The 21,009-nt window shown below is 39.8% G+C and overlaps 1 protein-coding gene across 1 annotated transcript; it reads right to left on the bottom strand.

Moving 5' to 3' along the window:
* Positions 1 to 255: 255 nt before the first annotated feature.
* Positions 256 to 20,253, bottom strand: LOC125895312 (uncharacterized). Its single transcript, XM_049587056.1, has 13 exons — positions 20,116 to 20,253; positions 19,181 to 19,282; positions 15,164 to 15,302; positions 14,262 to 14,472; positions 11,690 to 11,911; positions 11,430 to 11,478; positions 11,200 to 11,271; positions 10,484 to 10,591; positions 9,236 to 9,297; positions 8,218 to 8,439; positions 4,997 to 5,131; positions 387 to 614; positions 256 to 279 (listed from the first exon to the last, which is right to left on the bottom strand). The coding sequence occupies exons 1-13, from the start codon at positions 20,138 to 20,140 to the stop codon at positions 256 to 258; spliced, it is 1,599 nt and encodes a 532-aa protein (XP_049443013.1). The 5' UTR covers positions 20,141 to 20,253.
* Positions 20,254 to 21,009: the final 756 nt, after the last annotated feature.

Here is a 21,009-nt window from a genome sequence, read left to right on the forward strand (position 1 = left end):
TGACTGGATTGCAGATGCTAGGCCAAGCACCCTTTTCTTCCTTGATGTTCCTGTTCCTCTGCTTTGGAGGAGCACCTTTTCATATGTCTCCATAGTTCGATTAGCAAAAACATACCCTTACAATGGATACAATATTCATATTTTTACATTCAACCTTCTTAGCTTTGCGCTTCACTTTAAGCTGACCACTTCCTTTTTCAGTACATCTCTGTTGTACTGAAGTTTCCCCTGTTGAAGATTCTCTAGGAGCTTCTTCTAGTTGCTGAGCCTGCTGGGAGACTGAGGGCATATGCTATATCAAATTGTCTTTTATGTGAGTTTTGAAATGCCGCTATTTTGAAATGAAAATCCTTGCAAATGAAGCAGAAATTTTGTCCTGCTCTTACAACACTGGTTGAAGGTACTGTGTTGGTGCAAGATTGTCCAATGTCAATGTCATCTGTGACAGTACAGTTCATAGAAGTATCCATTAGTGATTCTTCAGCAACCTGGCATGTTGAATTCGCCAAGCCTTTTATTGGTTCCTCATCTTCTGTGTCACTTTCTGAGCCTGGAACGTATTCTGGATCACACACATCATCCGATGCCTCCTCTTCACTGAAGTCACTTTCATTCTGATTAAAATACAAGGAAAACAAAAGAAAACATAAGGCATACATAACACCTGCAATAAGCACTACATGACAATCAACAAGCAACTGGACCTCACATGCTTCTCATTGTGCTTGTATAAACCACTACTGAGCGCACACACACACAAACTAGGACTGTTGATGTTTAAAAATTCAATTTCGATTATTTTTATTATCATTTTAACAACAAAGACAAAGTTATTTCACATAAGTTGATCAAAGTGGTCAAATTAGAGAGTGGAAGTGGCAGCAGTCTAGGAACCACAAATCTTGTAGAAATGCCCCTGTGTGGACTATAGCAGCGATTGTAACTGCTGAGAACATGGCTAATTAATTAAGCTCATACTCTGCTGGTTCACTTTAATTTTTGTTCTGTTTGTTCGCTGGCTTTTATTTTGAAATGTTGTTTCCAGACAGGAAGACACTGTTATGAGGTTGCAGTAACCTACTGTAACATGTCAGAGTGTCAAACTCCACACCTCTCCTCTCCTGTTATTTTAGATATTATAAATTACAGTATTAGATGAACCCAGGGCACATGGCTACAGAACATTATGGTGCATCGGTGGGGATGTTTACATCATTATAGCTGTATAGTTATAGTTCTGTGTGGACAGCGCTTAACAAAGTTGTGGTTGTAAACATACTACAACTATGAGTAGGAGGGGGGAGACATTAGCGGAGCAGATGGAGCCGTGTTGTCCACCTCGTGTTAAACAGCGGTACACAAGTAAAGAAATGCGACAACGTTCAATTTAATAACAATGAATTGAAGTCAAGTGTAAACAAGCCGGTAGATATGTTAAGCGGTGGTCAGTCGCTGAAGTAATTAGCGGTTGCTCAAGTAGTTGAAGAGAAATCTCGATTTAGCGATTTCATTTTATCAACATTATCATAACTAAAAAATTTGATTTACGATGTATAACCGATTTATCGAACAGCAGTAAAACAAACACACACACGCAAGTCTTTGTGCTAAAGTATTGCTTCTCACTGCTGTCCTCATATATCAAACAATGGCCTCAAACACTATGAGTAGGCTTACACACAAAACACACCAGGGTTATAGGACCATACCAAATCATAAGTCATATACAAAGGCAGAAAGTGAGCATCATTTCAGGTCATGTGAATGCATTTCCTGTGCGTAAAGCTACACCGACAAAAGTACTGACAAACCTCTTCAGGAAGCACTGTGGAGGAGAGGAATGGTGTGTGGCCTGTAGACGGAGACACAACTGGTGTGTGACTTGTGGCTGGAGAGAGGACTGGTGTGTGGAGAACAGGTTTCTCGACAGTAGTTGGAGCCATAGGCTGATGGAGAGGCAAAAAGGGAAAACCAGAGGAGAATGAAAGAGGGAGACATGGCAGTTATTTCAATGTAAAACATCTGCTGCTGAAATACTGAATTTGACATTGAGCTGACATATCAAATTTCCGGCCCGCAAGAAATTATATATTAGGGATGCACCGAATATTCGGTAACCGAATATATTCGGCCGAATATTGCAAAAAAACACACATTCGGTATTCGGTGGAATAAGTTAAAAGCAAGGCAGAATAATAGCGGCGTGTTTTGATAACGCAATCAAACAGCGTCCGTGACGGGTGGAGTAAAATGTCGGCAGTGTGGCGATCCGTCCGTCACGGCGCTCGCATTTGCAACTAAAAATAGTTTTGAGCGAGCAAAATAGGCTTAAATCATTCAGCACGCTGTGCGAGCAGCCTACAGATTTCAACCAGCAGCAGAAACCAAAGGCGAATCCCACAGGTTGTGGGTTGAACGGGGGTCACAGACACAGACAGTAATGTATTCCTGTCAAATACGGCGGCCATCAGCTTACCACGACAGAGAAGTCGGCTCCAATAATATCCTCTTCTTGGCGTGTGGACTGCCCAAAAGTACCTGAACAGCCGAGCCAGCCGAACACAGGTATGTGACGTGGCAGAGGAGAAGCGAGCGCGTTCACGGCCCACAAACCTCAAGCGCACTTTAGGGACTGTTCTTAACTTATGAAGGGAGGAGGGTGGCTGGTTGATTCTTATTTTATTTATTTATTTTATTTTGATCCCCCCTATGTTAATCACTTGTTGATGCTGTTTTGAAGTATGAATAAGTCAGTAAGTAATTTATTCCATTGAAATATCATTGATGTATTATAGAAAAGTGATTTATCTTTTTATAAATGACAAAAGGCACATCTGCCTCATTTTCGCTGTGGTATCGTGATACTACTCAGAACCATGATATTTTCACTGGTATCGTACAGTGGGTCCCAATATTGGTACCGTGACAACACTAATCTGGAGGGCAGTGTCAGAAATTAGCAAGGGCCACGGGCCCGCAATTTATCCAAGAATGCCCCCAAAAGCCATGTTCCCCCAAGTTTTTGAAACAACTATATGTATTTATATTTTTAACGGTATTAAAATCTGACATTAAAGTATAATTTTATTTTCATTAAATTAATTTACCGTCACGTCTACAACTCATTTTCCAGACATAATCAACGAGATTGCACTGATTACGTGAGAGTAATCTGACAGAGAAGGGGAGGGGCTTTGCTGTACCATAAATTTAAATTAACCATTTCTTGGGAGATCTGTGTCTACACAATGTCAAATTAATGAAAAATTAAGGTAGAATGAATGTTAAATTTTAAATTATCTTACTTCCAGGATTGCATCTAAGGAATTTATAGTAATTTGGCCTTTTAACAGTAAAAGTAACTGTAATGTGGTGAAACATTAGTACTGCTATCAGTAGATTAATGGTTAAATCATCACATTTAAACTGGTTGAATTATAGGAAATCTGAGTGATATTTTGCAACCATAACTTTATGTAACCCATTATTTGTTTCATTTATAGTGGTTTCTACTGAAGAGTGAAGACACTATCTTAGTTAGTTTTGCTTTTCATGTGCTTACTGTTAGAACATAATTACAATTTTTGATGGCCCCAAACATTTTGAAAATGCCCCATTTTTTTAGACCGTGGGGGCCAAAACTGCCCCCAAAATATTTTGTTAATTTCATACCCTGCTGGAGGGGGTTCATCTGCAAAAACTAATGAAAAACTAAACAATATTCGGTATTTGGCCAAGCGTTTAATATTATTCGGTTTCGGCTTCAGCCACAAATTTTCATTTCGGTGCATCCCTATTATATAACATATATATATATATATATATATATATATATATATATATATATATATATATATATATATATATATATATATGTTATATCCCTATCAGAGAGACGGACAGAGGACAGAGAGAGGACAGAGAGAGCGGACAGAGGACAGAGAGACGAAGAGAGGACAGAGAGGGGACAGAGAGAGACGGACAGAGGACAGAGAGGAGACAGAGAGAGGATGGAGAGGAGACAGAGAGAGGATGGAGAGGAGACAGAAGAGACAGAGGACCGAGAGAGGACAGAGAGAGGACGGACAGAGGATGGATAGAAGACAGAGAGGAGACACAGAGGAGACAGAGAGAGAACAGAGAACATGGCTAATTAATTAAGCTCATACTCTGCTGGTTCACTTTAATTTTTGTTCTGTTTGTTCGCTGGCTTTTATTTTGAAATGTTGTTTCCAGACAGGAAGACACTGTTATGAGGTTGCAGTAACCTACTGTAACATGTCAGAGAGTGTCAAACTCCACACCTCTCTCCTGTTATTTTAGATATTATAAATTACAGTATTAGATGAACCCAGGGCACATGGCTACAGAACATTATGGTGCATCGGTGGGGATGTTTACATCATTATAGCTGTATAGTTATAGTTCTGTGTGGACAGCGCTTAACAAAGTTGTGGTTGTAAACATACTACAACTATGAGTAGGAGGAGACATTAGCGGAGCAGATGGAGCCGTGTTGTCCACCTCGTGTTAAACAGCGGTACACAAGTAAAGAAATGCGACAACGTTCAATTTAATAACAATGAATTGAAGTCAAGTGTAAACAAGCGGTAGATATGTTAGCGGTGGTCAGTCGCTGAAGTAATTAAGCGGTTGCTCAAGTAGTTGAAGAGAAAATCTCGATTTAGCGATTTCATTTTATCAACATTATCATAACTAAAAATTTGATTTACGATGTATAAGCTATTTATCGAACAGCAGTAAAACAAACACACACACGCAAGTCTTTGTGCTAAAGTATTGCTTCTCACTGCTGTCCTCATATATCAAACAATGGCCTCAAACACTATGAGTAGGCTTACACACAAAACACACCAGGGTTATAGGACCATACCAAATCATAAGTCATATACAAAGGCAGAAAGTGAGCATCATTTCAGGTCATGTGAATGCATTTCCTGTGCGTAAAGCTACACCGACAAAAGTACTGACAAACCTCTTCAGGAAGCACTGTGGAGGAGAGGAATGGTGTGTGGCCTGTAGACGGAGACACGACTGGTGTGTGACTTGTGGCTGGAGAGAGGACTGGTGTGTGGAGAACAGGTTTCTCGACAGTAGTTGGAGCCATAGGCTGATGGAGAGGCAAAAAGGGAAAACCAGAGGAGAATGAAAGAGGGAGACATGGCAGTTATTTCAATGTAAAACATCTGCTGCTGAAATACTGAATTTGACATTGAGCTGACATATCAAATTTCCGGCCCGCAAGAAATTATATATTAGGGATGCACCGAATATTCGGTAACAGAATATATTCGGCGAATATTGCAAAAACACACATTCGGTATTCGTGGAATAATTTAAAAGCAAGGCACAATAATAGCAGAGTGATTTGATAACGCAATCAAACAGCGTCCGTGCGGTGGAGTAAAATGTCGGCAGTGTGGCGATCCGTCCGTCACGGCGCTCGCATTTGCAACTAAAAATAGTTTTGAGCGAGCAAAATAGGCTTAAATCATTCAGCACGCTGTGCGAGCAGCCTACAGATTTCAACCAGCAGCAGAAACCAAAGCGAATCCACAGGTTGTGGGTTGAACGGGTCACAGACACAGACAGTAATGTATTCCTGTCAAATACGGCGGCCATCAGCTTACCACGACAGAGAAGTCGGCTCCAATAATATCCTCTTCTTGGCGTGTGGACTGCCCAAAAGTACCTGAACAGCCGAGCCAGCCGAACACAGGTATGTGACGTGGCAGAGGAGAAACGAGCCGTTCACGGCCCACAAACCTCAGCGCACTTTAGGGACTGTTCTTTACTTATGAAGGGGAGGAGGGTGGCTGGTTGATTCTTATTTTATTTATTTATTTTATTTTGATCCCCCCTATGTTAATCACTTATTGATGCTGTTTTTGAAGTATGAATAAGTCAGTAAGTAATTTATTCCATTGAAATATCATTGATGTATTATAGAAAAGTGATTTATCTTTTTATAAATGACAAAAGGCACATCTGCCTCATTTTCGCTGTGGTATCGTGATACTACTCAGAACCATGATATTTTCATTGGTATCGTACAGTGGGTCCCAATATTGGTACCGTGACAACACTAATCTGGAGGGCAGTGTCAGAAATTAGCAAGGGCCACAGGCCATTTGGCCCACAATTTATCCAAGAATGCCCCCAAAGCCATGTTCCGGGGGCCAAAATTGCCCCCCAAGTTTTCGAAACAACTGTATGTATTTATATTTTTAACGGTATTAAAATCTGACATTAAAGTATAATTTTATTTTCATTAAATTAATTTACCGTCACGTCTACAACTCATTTCCCAGACATAATCAACGAGATTGCACTGATTACGTGAGAGTAATCTGACAGAGAAGGGGAGGGGGCTTTGCTGTACCATAAATTTAAATTAACCATTTCTTGGGAGATCTGTGTCTACACAATGTCAAATTAATGAAAAATTAAGGTAGAATGAATGTTAAATTTTAAATTATCTTACTTCCAGGATTGCATCTAAGGAATTTATAGTAATTTGGCCTTTTTAACAGTAAAAGTAACTGTAATGTGGTGAAACATTAGTACTGCTATCAGTAGATTAATGGTTAAATCATCACATTTAAACTGGTTGAATTATAGGAAATCTGAGTGATATTTTGCAACCATAACTTTATGTAACCCATTATTTGTTTCATTTATAGTGGTTTCTACTGAAGAGTGAAGACACTATCTTAGTTGGTTTTGCTTTTCATGTGCTTACTGTTAGAACATAATTACAATTTTTTGATGGCCCCCAAACATTTTGAAAATGCCCCCATTTTTTTAGACCGTGGGGGCCAAAACTGCCCCCAAAATATTTTGTTAATTTCATACCCTGCTGGAGGGGGTTCATCTGCAAAAACTAATGAAAAACTAAACAATATTCGGTATTTGGCCAAGCGTTTAATATTATTCGGTTTCGGCTTCAGCCACAAATTTTCATTTCGGTGCATCCCTATTATATAACATATACATATATATATATATATATATATATATATGTATATACATATATATATAGACAAATACACATATATATATATATATATATATATATATATATATATATATATATATATATATATATGTTATATCCCTATCAGAGAGAGGACGGACAGAGGACAGAGAGAGGACAGAGAAGACAGAGAGAGGACGGACAGAGGACAGAGAGAGGACGAAGAGAGGACAGAGAGGGGACAGAGAAAGGACGGACAGAGGACAGAGAGGAGACAGAAGAGACAGAGGACAGAGAGAGGACGGACAGAGGATGGATAGAAGACAGAGAGGAGACACAGAGGAGACAGAGAGAGAACAGAGAACATGGCTAATTAATTAAGCTCATACTCTGCTGGTTCACTTTAATTTTTGTTCTGTTTGTTCGCTGGCTTTTATTTTGAAATGTTGTTTCCAGACAGGAAGACACTGTTATGAGGTTACAGTAACCTACTGTAACATGTCAGAGTGTCAAACTCCACACCTCTCCTCTCCTGTTATTTTAGATATTATAAATTACAGTATTAGATGAACCCAGGGCACATGGCTACAGAACATTATGGTGCATCGGTGGGGATGTTTACATCATTATAGCTGTATAGTTATAGTTCTGTGTGGACAGCGCTTAACAAAGTTGTGGTTGTAAACATACTACAACTATGAGTAGGAGGGGGGAGACATTAGCGGAGCAGATGGAGCCGTGTTGTCCACCTCGTGTTAAACAGCGGTACACAAGTAAAAATGCGACAACGTTCAATTTAATAACAATGAATTGAAGTCAAGTGTAAACAAGCCGGTAGATACGTTAGCGTGGTCAGTCGCTGAAGTAATTAGCGGTTGCTCAAGTAGTTGAAGAAGAAAATCTCGATTTAGCGATTTCATTTTATCAACATTATCATAACTAAAAAATTTGATTTACGATGTATAACCGATTTATCGAACAGCAGTAAAACAAACACACACACGCAAGTCTTTGTGCTAAAGTATTGCTTCTCACTGCTGTCCTCATATATCAAACAATGGCCTCAAACACTATGAGTAGGCTTACACACAAAACACACCAGGGTTATAGGACCATACCAAATCATAAGTCATATACAAAGGCAGAAAGTGAGCATCATTTCAGGTCATGTGAATGCATTTCCTGTGCGTAAAGCTACACCGACAAAAGTACTGACAAACCTCTTCAGGAAGCACTGTGGAGGAGAGGAATGGTGTGTGGCCTGTAGACGGAGACACAACTGGTGTGTGGCCTGTAGACGCAGACACGACTGATGTGTGGCCTGTAGACGGAGACACAACTGGTGTGTGGCCTGTAGACGGAGACATGACTGGTGTGTGACTTGTGGCTGGAGAGAGGACTGGTGTGTGGAGAACAGGTTTCTCGACTGTTGGAGCCATAGGCTGATGGAGAGGCAAAAAGGGAAAACCAGAGGAGAATGAAAGAGGGAGACATGGCAGTTATTTCAATGTAAAACATCTGCTGCTGAAATACTGAATTTGATGATTCGAGACAATGAATATAATTTCCAGAAAGTGAACATCACTGATTCACTGTTGGTATGTAACACTTCAACAGTTAACACTGAGGCTTCAAAGCTGTGTTTCATAAGATCTACCAACTCACACACATCAAATATTATCTGAACATATTTGGCTAGAACTTCTACTGAGCAGACTCACAATGTTTACATTTTGCTCAAAGATGAAAACCTTGTGAAATGTGATCCTATAACTGCTAGTAATTGAACTGCAAGTTTTGTGCTTAACACATAATGACAAGTCACTGCTGATGCTGCCATTACATCTTTGGTGTAGTGGACTGCTAGGATTTTTCACCTTTCTGATGTGTTCAAAGTTCATACAATTTCAAATTTAATTTGTGTTTTGTTTTAAAATCAAAATGGAGGTATCAGCATCTGTCAGAGTCCCTAATTACCATATATGCCACTTTTACCATGACCGCAGAATTATTTTGGTGACATCAGTTTGAGAATGAATTTTGTTACCTTCCCTGTTAACACCAAATCTATTACCCATGACACACAATACACTATTTGAACTAACACTTTAAACGTTTTGGAAAAGCATTTCAATAAATATATGTTTATGCCAGTTCTTAGTGCTAATGTAGGTGTAGGTGGTATGAAAACCTTATGAATACTGCTTCTAGTAAAGGGTTACCAAAATAACTACTTACCGAAGTCTTTTGTCTTTTGTCTTTGGAGTGAAAGCAGTATGTATGCCATACAGTGGTACAAACTGTTAAAACAACAAAATACTAAGGTTAGCATTAATGTTGTAATGCTTCACAAAATTGTGTTGTTTTTTTTTTTACTTAAAAGGTGCATTGCAGAAGATTCTAAAAATGGTTGTTTTCAGCGCCACTAGTAATGTCAAGTGAACTGTTGCTCTCTCTCACCGTACGTGCTCATAGCATGAGTGACATTCAGACAGATTTCACTAGAGAAAACGTTTTTTGTGCTTATGTGGCCTTTGTGTTGGACTCGTGATGGATGTCACAATGAACCTACAAAGACATGTACAGCACGTCAGTGCTGCTGCCGGGAAAACAGGAGGAATTTGGCGCATTCCACGCAGAGACCCGTGGCCAGGTACATCCACTCACCACCATGGATCCCTCCTCGTGATGCTGCACAACAGCGTGTTGAACAGCAGGTAGACAGCATCGCTGGGATGGATCTGTGGTGTGTGTGGCGATGGCTGGCCACCTCGCTCAGGTCTTGGGATGAAGCTCGCCAAACCCCAGCCTCTACTGTGCTGCTACGCTACTTCTGTAAACATTGTCGAAATCTCGCAGGATCACCCGGTGTTGCTAGTAGACCACTAGTTATTTTTCCTCAGTGCATCACGCAACATTTTGACAATGTTTACAGCAGTAGCAGCAGAGTAGAAACCATCAGGTAAGTGTTATTTTAATAAACTCCTGGTATACTTACAAACTTTCCAATGCATCGTTTTATGAGTACAGACCATATTTGTACTACTGTAGAAGTTCGATACCATTCTGGGCTTTTCTCCAGAAATGTACTTTAACTAGCATGTACAACATCTGCTGCCTTCATCCTGCAATGTGGGCCACCTGTTTTTTCACAGAATCAATAGCCTGACTCATTGAACCCGACACTGCTATTATTTTGAACAGCCTAATATCTGATTTCTTCACTTTTCTGTAAAATAATAACAAAGTTCATGGTTTTTTCCTTCATTTCTTGATTTGGAAAAGAATGTGCAATGTTCCTAAAGCATGTTCATGTGTGAATCTTACAACTATGATGAGGAGTTTAAGCTTTATTCACTTTTTTAAACACACTGCTATTATTTTGAAAACAAGTGTAAGTTTGTCGACCATGAGAAATGTCTTTCTACAAGCAAACACAGTGTACATGTGTAATGCAACATGTCGATCTTAGAATTTTATACAAACCTTCACATCTTAGCCCCCACCACTTCAATGAAGAAAATGGCCCACGGCAAAGTGAGCATTTTTCAAATGAGCCCAAGTTCTCTTTCACGACATGATGTGTCTTGCAATCTAAAAGAAAAAACACATTGAAATTTATCGTGTGAATACAGATTTGAATTTTTTACTTAGATAACTTCCTCTAGGTGGCTGAAACCTAGCCTTGCAATGCCAGCTCAAATCCTGTGAACTCACATTCGGTTTTACTTCAAGATATTAGTCTGGAAAGAAACACATACAAGCAGCTTAGATCTGACAAGAACTCCAATCAGCATATCACCAGGTTTAAAAAAAAAATCCCCACATTTATAAACTATTTAGAATGTTTTTTTCTCTGGGATGTTGTTTTGACAAATTTTAGTTTAATTTGAATGTGAATTTGAATGTTATTAATTGATATCCTGGGGGGATATCGGGCCTGTCTTGAGGTAGCACCGCTGTGTTAAGCAGCGTCAACAGCTGATCCCCGGTGTAAACGATAGCGTCATGGCTGTTCACGGACTCCCCAGACACGGCTATAATAAGCATGAAAAACAGTAGTAAGGCCAAAGCAGACACAAAGTCACTAGTGTCCATAGTGCAAATAAATCAAATCCACCTAATAAATCCTAAGAAAAGTAAGATAAAAGTTCGAGGAGAAAGAAAAAAAAGAAGAAAACAATGGCTTTGTTAATTCTTACCCCTATCTCTCTTCCTCATTCCTCCTGAATTCTCTTGCTTTCTTCTCTTCCTTCCTCTCTGTTCTTCAAAAGCTTAAATAGATTATAATGAAAATGAAAAGAATTGGATTGTGTAAATGAAGGATACACACACCAACTTGTATGGTATCCCCTCAAATGAGTCACTACTTATAATAAGGTTTTGCCTGGTATATCCTTCCTCTATTATGTTTTATATAAAGATTTCTTACCATCATTGCAACTGCCTGGCCTCTTGGCTTGCTGCTGTGATCCAACCATCTTTCCATGTGGAAAAATAAAGCAAAACCACAATTAAACACACAAAGGTCACACAGCCATAACCAAAACATCAGTCAATTGGGCAGCCATAGAGTAGAGGAAAGAAAAACCCATCATCAGTCATATACAGAAGCAGAAAGTGAGCATCGTTTCAGGTCATGTCATAACACTTCCTGCATTTAAAGCTACACCAACAAATGTACTGACAAACCTCTTCAGGAAGCACTGTGGAGGAGAGGAATGGTGTGTGGCCTGTTGATGGAGAGACGACTGGTGTGTGGCTTGCAGATGGAGACACAACTGGTGTGTGGCCTGTAGACGGAGACACGACTGATGTGTGACCTGTAGACGGAGACACGACTGGTGTGTGACTTGTAGGAGAGAGGACTGGTGTGTGGGGAACAGGTTTCTTGACTGTAGTTGGAGCCATAGGCTGATGGAGAGGCAAAAAGGGAAAACCAGAGGAGAATGAAAGAGGGAGACATGGCAGTTATTTCAATGTAAAACATCTGCTGCTGAAATACTGAATTTGACATTGAGGTGACATATCAAACTTCGCCCGCATTTCAATTATATCTGGCCAAGAAATTATATATATATACAGTACAGGCCAAAAGTTTGGACACACCTTCTCATTCAATGCGTTTTCTTTATTTTCATGACTATTTACATTGTAGATTCTCACTGAAGGCATCAAAACTATGAATGAACACATGTGGAGTTATGTACTTAACAAAAAAAGGTCAAATAACTGAAAACATGTTTTATATTCTAGTTTCTTCAAAATAGCCACCCTTTGCTCTGATTACTGCTTTGCACACTCTTGGCATTCTCTCCATGAGCTTCAAGAGGTAGTCACCTGAAATGGTTTCCACTTCACAGGTGTTCCTTATCAGGGTTAATTAGTGGAATTTCTTGCTTTATCAATGGGGTTGGGACCATCAGTTGTGTTGTGCAGAAGTCAGGTTAATACACAGCCGACAGCCCTATTGGACAACTGTTAAAATTCATATTATGGCAAGAACCAATCAGCTAACTAAAGAAAAACGAGTGGCCATCATTACTTTAAGAAATGAAGGTCAGTCAGTCCGGAAAATTGCAAAAACTTTAAATGTGTCCCCAAGTGGAGTCGCAAAAACCATCAAGCGCTACAACGAAACTGGCACACGTGAGGACCGATCCAGGAAAGGAAGACCAAGAGTCACCTCTGCTTCTGAGGATAAGTTCATCCCAGTCACCAGCCTCAGAAATCGCAAGTTAACAGCAGCTCAGATCAGAGACCAGATGAATGCCACACAGAGTTCTAGCAGCAGACCCATCTCTAGAACAACTGTTAAGAGGAGACTGCGCGAATCAGGCCTTCATGGTCAAATAGCTGCTAGGAAACCACTGCTAAGGAGAGGCAACAAGCAGAAGAGATTTGTTTGGGCCAAGAAACACAAGGAATGGACATTAGACCAGTGGAAATCTGTGCTTTGGTCTGATGAGTCCAAATTTGAGATCTTTGGTTCCAACCGCCGTGTCTTTGTGAGACGCAGAAAAGGTGAACGGATGGATTCCACATGCCTGGTTCCCATTGTGAAGCATGGAGGAGGAGGTGTGATGGTGTGGGGGTGTTTTGCTGGTGACACTGTTGGGGATTTATTCAAAATTGAAGGCACACTGAACCAGCATGGCTACCACAGCATCCTGCAGCGACATGCCATCCCATCCGGTTTGCGTTTAGTTGGACGATCATTTATTTTTCAACAGGACAATGACCCCAAACACACCTCCAGGCTGTGTAAGGGCTATTTGACCAAGAAGGAGAGTGATGGAGTGCTGCGGCAGATGACCTGGCCTCCACAGTCACGGACCTGAACCCAATCGAGATGGTTTGGGGTGAGCTGGACCGCAGAGTGAAGGCAAAGGGGCCAACAAGTGCTAAACACCTCTGGGAACTCCTTCAAGACTGTTGGAAAACCATTTCAGGTGACTACCTCTTGAAGCTCATGGAGAGACTGCCAAGAGTGTGCAAAGCAGTAATCAGAGCAAAGGGTGGCTATTTTGAAGAAACTAGAATATAAAACATGTTTTCAGTTATTTCACCTTTTTTTGTTAAGTACATAACTCCACATGTGTTCATTCATAGTTTTGATGCCTTCAGTGAGAATCTACAATGTAAATAGTCATGAAAATAAAGAAAACGCATTGAATGAGAAGGTGTGTCCAAACTTTTGGCCTGTACTGTATATATATATATATATATATATATATATATATAGTATCCCTATCAGAGAGAGGAGACAGACAGAGGATAGAGAGGAGACAGAGAGAGGACAGAGAGGCATGAAAGAGGACAGAGAGAGGACAGAGAGAGGACGGAGAGAGGACAAAGAGAGGACAGAGAGGAGACAGAGAGAGGACGGAGAGAGGACGGAGAGAGCACAGAGAGGAGACAGAGAGGAGACAGAGAGAGAGAGGACGGAGAGAGGACGGAGAGAGCACAGAGAGGAGACAGAGAGGAGACAGAGAGAGGACGCACAGAGGACAGAGAGAAGACAGAGAGAGGACAGAGAGGAGACAGAGAGAGGACAGAGAGGAGACAGAGGAGACAGAGAGAGGACAGAGAGAGAACGGAGAGAGGACAGAGGAGTGAAAGAGGACAGAGAGAGGACAGAGAGGATGGAGAGAGAGGATAGAGAGGAGACAGAGAGAAAGATCTTATGCAGTGCTGAAGTCTTCTTATTATATACTATTCATTATTTTTAAAAAATAGATTCAATTGGTCAAATGTACTCTACCTTGGATATTTGATGCCTTTGGCAAGAACGCCATGGCAGGTTTTCTCCTCCGTAGTCATAGGTTATTTCTTGCCCTTCCTCAATGTCAACGATGGCAAACAAACACAGACTGGGTACACCATCCACCTCTATTTTTTTTATTTTCGCATTCGGCTTTTCAGCATCATTCACGAGTCTGCCAAGTGTCCCATCTTCACTTGAAGCATCAATGCTACAGGAGTTACAAGAATGAGTTACTAAAAATGTGAACAAAATTGTGGTCCAGAAGCAAGAACATCATTGGCAAGCATTTCTATCACCCAGAAATTTCTGCATAGGGCCGTTTCCACTCACGGGGCCAACCGGCCAAAATACGGGGCCGGGCAGCAGGTCTGTGTCTCCACTATAGGGCCTTCCCCCTCAGGGCCATCTCCGGGAACATTTACGGGGCCGAAATAAGACCCTGCCTCGGAGTAGGTACTCAGATCGGCCTCGAAAAGCTCCCAGGTGGGGCTTAAGGTTTACTCGCTGATTGGGTGAAAACAGAGCGGGATGTGACGTTTTCAGAAAACACCAAATCAAGCAGCATTTTTAAAACCTAGCAGAAGAGAAGCATTAGCCTAGTAGCAACCATCTACACAGTTAAAAACAACAAAAGAAGATGTTCGACAAGTGGGCCAGCGACAAAGTCGCACTACAAAAACTGTCGCATTGCGATTCGTGGACATTGAAACACTGCCTCCCTTACCACGCGGTAAGGAGGCATGTCTCCACTGCAGAGTGGGGCCGAGAGGGGCCCATCCGCGAAGTCACGAGTTTCGATGTCCCCATCATCGTAGTGCCACTATTCCATAGTGGAAACACGGGTCATGTGTAGTTTGGCTTTTGATCAAGAATAACATCCTGCAATTCAGCTTACTCACCAATATTCTGTTCCTTTATGTTTGAAGATGTATGTATACTCATTCCATGTTGCAGTCTTCTCAGTCTTCTCCAAAACTCCTCTGTACTCCAAAATGAATGAGCCTTTACGAATTGGCTCTAATGCAAACACACCTCTTCCTATCAATAAATAAATAAATAAATAACAGTTAATGAAAACCAGCATAATAAAAAAAAAAGTGAAATTATGATAAAAAATGACAATCATGAGGAAAGAAGGTGAAATTCATAAGATCTGCTAACTCACTCATCAAATATCATCTCAACATTACTGTACAGATTCACAATATTTACTGTTTTTCCCCCTCGATGAGAAACGGCATAATTTGATGAAAACATTGTGAAATTTGATCCTAAAACTGCTTGTCATAAGCCAATATTTAAAATCATGCAAAACTGTGATGTGACACACTGTATTTTACTGTATGACCTTGTATGTTTCACTCTGTCCTTATAAACCATTACTGAGCCACACACAAACACACAAAAGTCTTTGTACTAAAGTATTGGTTCACACTGTCTCACTGTTGTCCTCATATGCCAAACACTGGCCTCATACACCATGATCATGCAAACACAAAAACACACAAGCCATACTGAATCTTACTCATATACAGAAGCAGTGAGTTAGCATTGTTTCAGGTCATCTTAAAGCACTTCCTGTGTTTGAATCTACACTGACACAGTGTACTGACAAACCTCTTTGAGCAAGACTGTGGGAGACACGGCTACTGTGTGCAAAACCTGACCACAATTGACCAAAAACTACAAAACTGATCTAAAAATGACCTAAAACTGAAAAAAAGAGAAGAAATTAATAAAGATTCAAGCTTATTGTGATTTGGGAGCCTTTACAAATTGGCTCCAATGCAAACACACCTCTTCCTATCAATAAATAAATAAATAAATAAATAAATAACAGTTAATGAAAACCAGCGTAATTAAAAAAAAGTGAAATTATGATAAAAAATGACAATCATGAGGAAAGAAGGTGAAATTCATAAGATCTGCTAACTCACTCATCAAATATCATCTCAACATTACTGTACAGATTCACAATATTTACTGTTTTTCCCCCTTGATGAGAAACGGCATAATTTGATGAAAACATTGTGAAATTTGATCCTAAAACTGCTTGTCATAAGCCAATATTTAAAATCATGCAAAACTGTGATGTGACACACTGTATTTTACTGTATGACCTTGTATGTTTCACTCTGTCCTTATAAACCATTACTGAGCCACACACAAACACACAAAAGTCTTTGTACTAAAGTATTGGTTCACACTGTCTCACTGTTGTCCTCATATGCCAAACACTGGCCTCATACACCATGATCATGCAAACACAAAAACACACAAGCCATACTGAATCTTACTCATATACAGAAGCAGTGAGTTAGCATTGTTTCAGGTCATCTTAAAGCACTTCCTGTGTTTGAATCTACACTGACACAGTGTACTGACAAACCTCTTTGAGCAAGACTGTGGAGACACGGCTACTGTGTGCAAAACCTGACCACAATTGACCAAAAACTACAAAACTGATCTAAAAATGACCTAAAACTGAAAAAAAGAGAAGAAATTAATAAAGATTCAAGCTTATTGTGATTTGGGAGCCTTTACAAATTGGCTCCAATGCAAACACACCTCTTCCTATCAATAAATAAATAAATAAATAAATAAATAACAGTTAATGAAAACCAGCGTAATTAAAAAAAAGTGAAATTATGATAAAAAATGACAATCATGAGGAAAGAAGGTGAAATTCATAAGATCTGCTAACTCACTCATCAAATATCATCTCAACATTACTGTACAGATTCACAATATTTACTGTTTTTCCCCTCGATGAGAAACGGCATAATTTGATGAAAACATTGTGAAATTTGATCCTAAAACTGCTTGTCATAAGCCAATATTTAAAATCATGCAAAACTGTGATGTGACACACTGTATTTTACTGTATGACCTTGTATGTTTCACTCTGTCCTTATAAACCATTACTGAGCCACACACAAACACACAAAGTCTTTGTACTAAAGTATTGGTTCACACTGTCTCACTGTTGTCCTCATATGCCAAACACTGGCCTCATACACCATGATCATGCAAACACAAAACACACAAGCCATACTGAATCTTACTCATATACAGAAGCAGTGAGTTAGCATTGTTTCAGGTCATCTTAAAGCACTTCCTGTGTTTGAATCTACACTGACACAGTGTACTGACAAACCTCTTGAGCAAGACTGTGGGAGACACGGCTACTGTGTGCAAAACCTGACCACAATTGACCAAAACTACAAAACTGATCTAAAATGACCTAAAACTGAAAAAAAGAGAAGAAATTAATAAAGATTCAAGCTTATTGTGATTTGGGAGCCTTTACAAATTGGCTCCAATGCAAACACACCTCTTCCTATCAATAAATAAATAAATAAATAAATAAATAACAGTTAATGAAAACCAGCGTAATTAAAAAAAAGTGAAATTATGATAAAAAATGACAATCATGAGGAAAGAAGGTGAAATTCATAAGATCTGCTAACTCACTCATCAAATATCATCTCAACATTACTGTACAGATTCACAAAATTTACTGATTTTCCCCCTTGATGAGAAACGGCATAATTTGATGAAAACATTGTGAAATTTGATCCTAAAACTGCTTGTCATAAGCCAATATTTAAAATCATGCAAAACTGTGATGTGACACACTGTATTTTACTGTATGACCTTGTATGTTTCACTCTGTCCTTATAAACCATTACTGAGCCACACACAAACACACAAAAGTCTTTGTACTAAAGTATTGGTTCACACTGTCTCACTGTTGTCCTCATATGCCAAACACTGGCCTCATACACCATGATCATGCAAACACAAAAACACACAAGCCATACTGAATCTTACTCATATACAGAAGCAGTGAGTTAGCATTGTTTCAGGTCATCTTAAAGCACTTCCTGTGTTTGAATCTACACTGACACAGTGTACTGACAAACCTCTTTGAGCAAGACTGTGGAGACACGGCTACTGTGTGCAAAACCTGACCACAATTGACCAAAAACTACAAAACTGATCTAAAAATGACCTAAAACTGAAAAAAAGAGAAGAAATTAATAAAGATTCAAGCTTATTGTGATTTGGGAGCCTTTACAAATTGGCTCCAATGCAAACACACCTCTTCCTATCAATAAATAAATAAATAACAGTTAATGAAAACCAGTGTAATTAAAAAAAAGTGAAATTATGATAAAAAATGACAATCATGAGGAAAGAAGGTGAAATTCATAAGATCTGCTAACTCACTCATCAAATATCATCTCAACATTACTGTACAGATTCACAATATTTACTGTTTTTCCCCTCGATGAGAAACGGCATAATTTGATGAAAACATTGTGAAATTTGATCCTAAAACTGCTTGTCATAAGCCAATATTTAAAATCATGCAAAACTGTGATGTGACACACTGTATTTTACTGTATGACCTTGTATGTTTCACTCTGTCCTTATAAACCATTACTGAGCCACACACAAACACACAAAAGTCTTTGTACTAAAGTATTGGTTCACACTGTCTCACTGTTGTCCTCATATGCCAAACACTGGCCTCATACACCATGATCATGCAAACACAAAAACACACAAGCCATACTGAATCTTACTCATATACAGAAGCAGTGAGTTAGCATTGTTTCAGGTCATCTTAAAGCACTTCCTGTGTTTGAATCTACACTGACACAGTGTACTGACAAACCTCTTTGAGCAAGACTGTGGAGACACGGCTACTGTGTGCAAACCTGACCACAATTGACCAAAAACTACAAAACTGATCTAAAATGACCTAAAACTGAAAAAAGGGAAATTAATAAAGATTCAAGCTTATTGTGATTTGGGGGCTTTGAGACACAAGACATCAGACATCATCAAATCTCAAATCAAGCACTTACAGTACGCAAGTACACACAGGGTTTAAAGCAAAAACTTACCTTTGATGGGGTCTATGTATCTCCAGACACACAACGCTTTGTCCCTCTTTAGTCTTACGTGGTGTTGCGCATCAGAAATGGGGTCTTGTCTGCCTTGCCGCACTGCAAAATACCATGTCAAGTCAGTCCTTACAAATATACAGCATTATCAGAACTCATTTTAGCTGTGGCCTAAAAAGGTATTATGCTCACTGTTGTCCTCACATGCCAAACACTGGCCTCATACACCATGATCATGCAAACACAAAAACACACAAGCCATACTGAATCTTACTCATATACAGAAGCAGTGAGTTAGCATTGTTTCAGGTCATTTTAAAGCAAAAGACACAGGGATAGTTCGTGTTTTTTGAAGTGGGGTCATATAAAGTACATATCTATAGTCGGTCTGTTCCCTACCGTAATCACCGAGCAGCGCAGACTTAGTTTGGAGGACGAGAGGTATATTTTCGATAAAACGAAACTTAACAGACTCCCTACTCCCTACGCAGTTGCGCTAATGCGTAGGGATACGGAGGTTCTACGGTCTGTTAAGTTTCGTTTTATCGAAAATAAACCTCTCGTCCAGCAGCTGGGCCTCGCATTGTATTTCGCTGCTGGCAGATCACCTGTTGCCCAGTTGCGCTAATGCGTATGGATACGGAGGTTCAAAGCTCGTTTATATACCCAAAATACAGCTAAAATCATAACTATAACCATAACTTCATATCAAACTTCATGAAGCAGCTCATAAACGATAATTCGGGATTATAGAACAACAATATTTTATGCAAACAACACAACCAACCCTCAAATGAAAGCGGAGCCTCCGCAGCTTCCATCGTTACGAGCAAAGCCATCGACAACAAAGCGTCCAAAGCCAGCAGCCAAACGGCAACAAAACTAATTGCTTCGAATGATGGTTGAAACCTGACTAGATGACAGAATTAGCTTACCAATTAGCTGCAGTGCTAAAGCCATTTACACGAGCTCCGGTCCGGCTGTAACAGACGTGATGCAAACAACGGGAGACACGTTCTGGCATGACACAAAAAGGACACCGCGTTTGTTTTTTTAAAAAAAACAAATTGCACCTCTCCCTCAAACCTAGCTTCACAGCGGAGTGTGTTCAGGCCAGGGGAGGGAACTACTGTAAGTCAAACGTTGCGTTCAAGATCATCTTGTTAAACGGTTCTGTCTCAAACATGTTAACCTCCTTTGACGGTCAAAAAGTCCGCGTTCACACAGAGACACACACAGAGGTTAAGCAGGATATCTGATATCGACATAACACCGTCAGTCTCTTCATGCTAAACAAAATGGATTTTACTCTTTCAGAAGCTACCGCTGTTAAGCTAGCTGACGGAGGATCCAGTGAAAGCTGACTCACATTTTATGAAATAAAAAAAACAAAATAAGCATGTGTACAGAGTGTGTAGTTATCAGATAACTCCTTAAGTTTTAGAGTAATCTGTTAGCTAACAACCAGCATGAACATTAATTCATAAAATAAAATATGAAAGTCTTACTTTTCGAAGTTCATCCTGCTCGCTGCTCCCGGCTCGCTGGTCCACACTGCAAGCCGGCTGAAGGCGGTTTTGTGTGTAAAATTGGCGGGTCAATGTGTGTATTTTCGCGGAAACGTGTGTAACTTGCAATGTCTCTTGCAGCCTGTGGTGTCGCTGTTGGACACACAGGTCTTGGTCTCACAAACCCATCCTGTCATGTGAGACCAATATGTGTGAACGTCAGAAAGGCAGGGGGTGGGCCATAACAGTAGAACAACTATATTAACTGATAACACTAGAAACTATGTAATCACACATATATTCATAATGACTTGTACAATT

The sequence above is a fragment of the Epinephelus fuscoguttatus genome, linkage group LG1, assembly GCF_011397635.1.
Source record: "Epinephelus fuscoguttatus linkage group LG1, E.fuscoguttatus.final_Chr_v1".
In the NCBI taxonomy this organism is placed as follows: Eukaryota; Metazoa; Chordata; class Actinopteri; order Perciformes; family Serranidae; genus Epinephelus; species Epinephelus fuscoguttatus.